Source organism: Triturus cristatus, chromosome 5_2 (assembly GCF_964204655.1).
Source record: "Triturus cristatus chromosome 5_2, aTriCri1.1, whole genome shotgun sequence".
Taxonomy (NCBI): domain Eukaryota; kingdom Metazoa; phylum Chordata; class Amphibia; order Caudata; family Salamandridae; genus Triturus; species Triturus cristatus.
Window position 1 is genome coordinate 715,864,291 of NC_140588.1, and position 5,921 is coordinate 715,870,211.

General features: G+C 51.8%; 1 protein-coding gene across 1 annotated transcript; it reads left to right on the forward strand.

The window, feature by feature from the left end:
- Positions 1-502: 502 nt before the first annotated feature.
- Positions 503-1,138, forward strand: LOC146829168 (histone H1.2-like). The gene has a single exon (XM_085606659.1). The coding sequence runs from the start codon at positions 503-505 to the stop codon at positions 1,136-1,138; it is 636 nt and encodes a 211-aa protein (XP_085462785.1).
- Positions 1,139-5,921: the final 4,783 nt, after the last annotated feature.

The following is a 5,921-nucleotide window of genomic DNA, read 5'->3' on the forward strand; positions in this document are numbered from 1 at the left end:
TTCCAGCACGCGCTCCCCGCGGCCCCCGCAGCCCCACTGTGATGCCACAAGGCCCGCTCCCTGCAGTAGCCCCCTCCCTCCCGCGGGCCGCCGCTCCCTGCCGCAGGAGGCGAGAGTGGACCGGGGAAAAGGGGCCCGGAGCCCGGGATTTCAGGCATGGAGGCGTCCGCCATCGGAGGAGCGCCGAGTCTCCCCGCAGATTACAAGCCAGGGACAAGGGGTGCATCCAAAATGGGGGCAGGCCCAGGAGAGGGCCAAAGCTGGGCTCCTTGTCATGTATGCGTGGAAGCGCGTGTTTAACTGATTGTGTTTTAAAACGTGGATTATCCGAAGGTAGGAAACACAAAAGTCAGCTTGGAGCAGAGAGCCGAGTGTGCCTCGCACAACCCTGTCTGCTCCGGACCAATCAGAGGCTGGCTCCTCCCTGTATATATTCACGGGGCTCGGGCCGGGAGGGACATTTCTGTTCCGTGACAGCGCCCGCGCCGAGACTTGCATTACAATGGCCGAAACCGCTCCAGCCGCCGCGGCTCCTCCCGCTGAGGTCGCCCCCAAGAAGAAGCAGCAGAAGAAGACAGCGGGGGCCTCCAAGGCCAAGAAGCCTTCCGGCCCCAGCGTATCCGATCTGATCTTGAAGGTGGTGGCCGCCTCTGCCGAGAGGAAGGGAGTCTCCCTGGTGGCCATGAAGAAGGGGCTGATCGCCGTCGGCTACGATGCGGACAAGAACAAGAGCCGGGTTAAGGCCTCCCTCAAGAGCCTGGTCAGCAAAGGCGCCCTGGCCCAGCTGAAGGGCACCGGGGCCTCCGGATCCTTCAAGGTGAACAAGAAGCAGCTGGAGGGCAAGAAGGCGGCCGCCAATACCAAGAAACCAGCGGCCAAGAAAGCTGCACCTGCCGCCAAGAAGCCCAAAAAGGCTCCCGTGGGGGTCAAGAAGAGCCCCAAGAAGGTCAAGAAGCCAGCGGCAGCAAAGAGCCCCAAGAAGCCCAAGGCTGCCCCCGCCAAGAAGACTGCCAAGAGCCCAGCGAAAGCCAAGGCGGCCAAGCCCAAAGTGGCCAAGAAAAGCCCTGCCAAGGTAGTCAAACCCAAGGCATCCAAGCCCAAAGCAGCCAAGCCCAAGAAGGCAGCGCCAAAGAAGTAAGGGCTTGCACCGAGACACTGCAAACACAACGGCTCTTTTAAGAGCCATCCACCCGGTCTAGAAGAGAGCTTGTTCGTCCCCACCCTTGCACCCCGCGTGCACACTTCTCTATAATAATAAACGGCACAGTAAATCCATAGCACACCTTTCCACACGCGAGTGCCGTGTGTGATCTTGGTCATATAAACGGCTCTTTTGGTGCTGCATGGATTGAAATCTTTGTACCAAAGAAAGAAGGGGGTCTGGGAGTTATTAGACCTCCGTTTATAATAAATGTGAGATAACGTGTTGTTAAAATCTGGTTTGCGATGTCAACATAATCGGCGCCACCTTGTCCCCTCTCAGGCCCGTACGCTCACTTAAGCAGTAGCCATTTTGAAAGCGCCATGGCCCCTCTGCCCCTCGCCGATCACCAGCGCGTTCCCTTGGCGCTGCGAACACCCCCCGCTCTCTCGTGCATTGACCATACACCCCTCCCCAGAGCGACCCTACCTCGGAAGCGAAACCCCCCTCCCCCGGGGCCAGCACCTCCCCGTCCTTTGATGAACCCCCTTCCTCTGCCCTGCCCCGGTCCCAAGCCACCACCTGGTCCTGCAGCTGCCATTTATTGGCCCCCTTCCTGTAAGCAGTTGCCCCGATTCAAAGGATCTCCGACTAATCAAAGGCCTCCCACCCCGTGCGATCCGATCAGATACCCCGTTCCGGGAATCGACAGAGTATCCTGCTGTGGAATAGCCATCACTTACTGTAGATATGTGTGGGAACGAGCTTGAAGTGGGGATTCCAAGGATGTCTTTCCGTACATCAAAGTCTTAACAAGAATGTGTCACGTGTAATAAAGCAATAAACCTGTGTATAAGAGGCCAGGCCTCAGAGATGTGGTTAGAGCACCTCCCGAAGACATTCTGTGTGCATGTCCGAAATGACAGGCTCTCCTCATGAGAAATAAACCCTGTTCTTGCGTTCCAGCTTCCAGCGCCTGTCTCTTTATTTGGTAACTATTTGCTATGGGAAATTAGAGGCGTCCTTGCGCCAACAGCCTGGGCGTTCGACAGTAACTGGCTGCTTTTCCACAATTGGCGTCCCAACGCGGGGCCCATCAGCGACATGTGGGTTCAGTAAGAGAGGTCCTGACGATGGGGTGAACGTCTAAACGATTGGAGTATACCTACCTGGAGAGGACCCCCGTCTGGCTGCCGATCGAGTGAACTTCACCAATTCTGAACGGACCTCTCTCGAGTGACCCGCTGTCCTGACTGGGACCCCACAGGAGTGCTGTGTTAAAACTGGAGTAAGAGGACGATCGGGCGCTGGAAGGGGAAGGTGAAGAACTGTCCAAGTGGTCCGGGTAAGGTTAAGTAGGACGTTTTATACGTCTGATTGGCAGAATGGTTTTATCCATCTGATTTGACTATTTGATTGATTGTTTGTATTGGAATTGTTTGGAAATACTAGTATTTTTCATTGATTGGTCCATTTAGCTTTGGTTGCTACTTGATACATTGGTTCCCTTTGGAGATTCTCTGTCTGCAAACGGAGAAGAATACGAAGATTCTCTCTTCCTTTGCAGGTAGTGAGGGGTAGGTAACGCGGACTTTTGTCCCCCGTTGTAACCCGTCGTGCCTATCTCTTTCTCACCATTTGATTGTTTGATTGTCCGAACACTGGTTGTTCGATATTGGTTCTTTGGAGGTATTCTCTGCTTACAAATAACGTGGAATAGAGATATTCTGTCTAGTCTTTGCAAGCAGTGAAAAGATAGGTAGTGCAGACTTTTGTCCCCGTTGTAACCCGTCATGCCTATCTTCTCCCCACTGATTGGTAATTGGTTCTTTGGTTCTACCCGGACCATTTATTAGCGGTAGCTCGTCCGGCCCCACCGGAGGGCACCCCTAATAAAGAGGACATATATATAAAATACGGATTAGCCGCTGTACCTTTCTAGCAAACTATGGCATAAAAATCGCTATAGAAAAACAAAAGGAATCGAGCACAACCAGTAGGCCACTGATGGGATCCTTTTGACCCTGCAAAAATAAGAAACACTAGGAAATAGCCCTTCGCGAAAAATATGAAAATAGGGGAAGGAGCCAAGCTCACAGTCGAGATGACCACGAGGTAGCTCTGCTCCGTCGCTCTCGCTGCCTAAGCATGTCTGCCCTACCACCCACCCCGCCCAATAAAACGACAAAACCCTACACAAATGGAAGTCTGCTGATACCCACCATCGGCGTCGCCGAACTGGGCTAGATCGCGCACAATTGGGCTATGTCTTTTTCTGGTTATGCAGTAACATCTTTGTGCTCGTTATACAAAAGCAAACAATCGTACGACTGACCACAGGCTAAGCACATCAGAAGATTAAGTACAGGAATTCATATATATTCTGTGCAATCGCATCCGGAGTACGTCGTACTTATACCCCACTGGAAACCAGATAGATACAAATTTGAAAAAAAGATGGTGCACCAGCATAAAGTCAAATTAGTCCATGTGTTTTCCAATTTTAACTTCTTTAATAGTTTTTCAGTTATAAAATCTTGGACATCAGCCTTTGTGCTCGTTGCCAGATTACAAATATGTACAACACTCCAACAAAGTAGTATGATTAAAACGCTTTAAAAACTTGTAGGTATATGCAACACTCCAACAGGGTAAACACGTTAAAACACTCTTTTTATACAACTATTTACATGGCAGCCTGCTGCAACATCCATCCCAAAGCATTCACCGTCCGCTTGACACAGTCCCTGTCCCTCCTTCCTCGGAGTAGCAACATTGGGCTGCTTTGGTCTGTCTTTTAGTAGGCTTTGGGCTATAAAAAAAGCCTACAAAATCCATCGGCCTATGAGGCGGCATCAGTGGCGGACTGTTGTGCGAATAGGCCGGAGGCAACACGGCGCGCTGAGATCCGGACGGCACCGAGGTGGTGTCCAGCAAGTTGTTGCGCTGGTCTGGCCATCCTACAATGCTGCGCCGAAAGACGGCGTGGGGTGCCCTGGGGGGAGACGACCCAATTGGGCCTCCCCCGCCTCCCCAGGTGGAGGCTCCTCAGTTGCAGTAGGGCACCCCTTAGCGTTTCACTCTCCGACCAGCTGAGAGAGCGCCCCTTATGATTTCCCTCGCCGGCCAGCTGCAGCAGGACAGCCATTAACGTTTCACCTGCCGGACGACCACCCAGGCGGAGGTTCCTTTCTGCACCAAGTTTCCATTAGCGTTCCACCCAAGAAGTGGGCCCCCGCAGTTGGTTGGTCGGGGGACCCACTCCGGTGGCTGTGGTGGAGAACTGCTGCTGCCACAGGACTCTCAAAATGGCGGCCGGCTCTTCGGATTCGGGCCTGGTCCACTAAGATGGCTCTGGGCTACCTTGGAACTCGGAAGCTTGCCTGCTCGGGCATGGGCCCCACCCTTGAAGACGTCCTCTCAGCTTTGCAGATTCTACGGGAGTCATTGGCCCTCGACTCCCGCGGACTTCCGGTGGGGGCAACCGCCACTATTGCTCGATCATTCCACATTAACTTGTCTTTGACCCGGTCGGCAGCCACCTAGTCCCCATTTGGTGCCGTGAGAGAGACTGATTCAGGGCGTCGGCAGAGAGACACGCCTGCTGTCCCGTTCTCTGAAAGGACCACGGCGTTGCTGCGAGATGGTGGTGCCCTCATGCTGACGCCAGCTTCTGTTTGAATTACCAGGAGACACTGTAGACTACCAACTCGAATCAGTTCCGTGGGAACCTCAGCATGACCCGGTAGGAAAAACAAACGTTGCTTTCCCCACCTTCGAGTCACGGTTCATGTTGTCTGTTCTTTCTGTTGGCGTTAATGAAAATTTTTTGAACTGCCGAAAGGGATTCTGGTCCGGCCGCTAGTTAGTGGAAACGTTTAGACTGTACCCTGGACCCACCCGACCTCGCCCCAAAATGGCGCCGATGTAGGAGGGACCTACAACTCCTTATGGCGTTCCGGTTACTTGGCATTGATGTTAAGGGATATGTATACGGTCTTTTTGCACATGGCGGGCGGGGGACGGGGAGGGTACTGACTGGGCATGCGAACAACCTTATTGATGCTGGTTTTCTCATTATTGATTATTTTTATTTTCGCGTTAAGGTAGTGTTGCTCATGATACTCGACGCCTCTTGCACCGTGGCCGGCCTATACGGTTGTAGGCCCGTATTTGTATACTGACATTTTCACAATAAAGGGTTTTCGAAGGAATTATGGAATCAGCGTCATAACAATCGTCTAGGTTGGTAAGGTTTTGAATAATGGCTGTCATTCCCAAACAATAGAAGACAGATAATGCAGACCCTTTGCCTGAATTTTGGATTGATGAAAATTTGTATCCATCACACCTGTCTTTTTCCAGAGTTGTTAGAAAATGGTTGACTGTAGCTTAAGGTATCTGCCGAATGTAAGGTATGGTATTTTGTCCCATAATATACGACTAATTGAGAAACAAATGCACAAAGAGGGAACTCGAATTTAGGGACAAATAAAATGAAGCATTTTTGGTATAGTAGAAAGGAAGGATATAGTACACAGAAAAAAAAAATGCGAAAAGGATAGTCAAGATCTGTGGTATTATACGTTCCTGGAGCTAGTCTGGTACGTGGTAAGTAGAACTTTTTCGTGTTTATGCGCGCTGATGTGCTTTGAATGCTGCCCCCCCCCCCTACTTTTCTTCTCTGTAGGTTACATCGGAGTTCCGACTGAAGAATGGAGTGGACATGGACCGCACCGTGCTCCATGTAGGGAAAGACATAGACAAGCGCTGTGAGATG

Excerpts from the sequence above, each read along its gene's own strand:
- LOC146829168 (XM_085606659.1), top strand. The coding sequence starts at position 503 with ATGGCCGAAACCGCTCCAGCCGCCGCGGCTCCTCCCGCTGAGGTCGCC.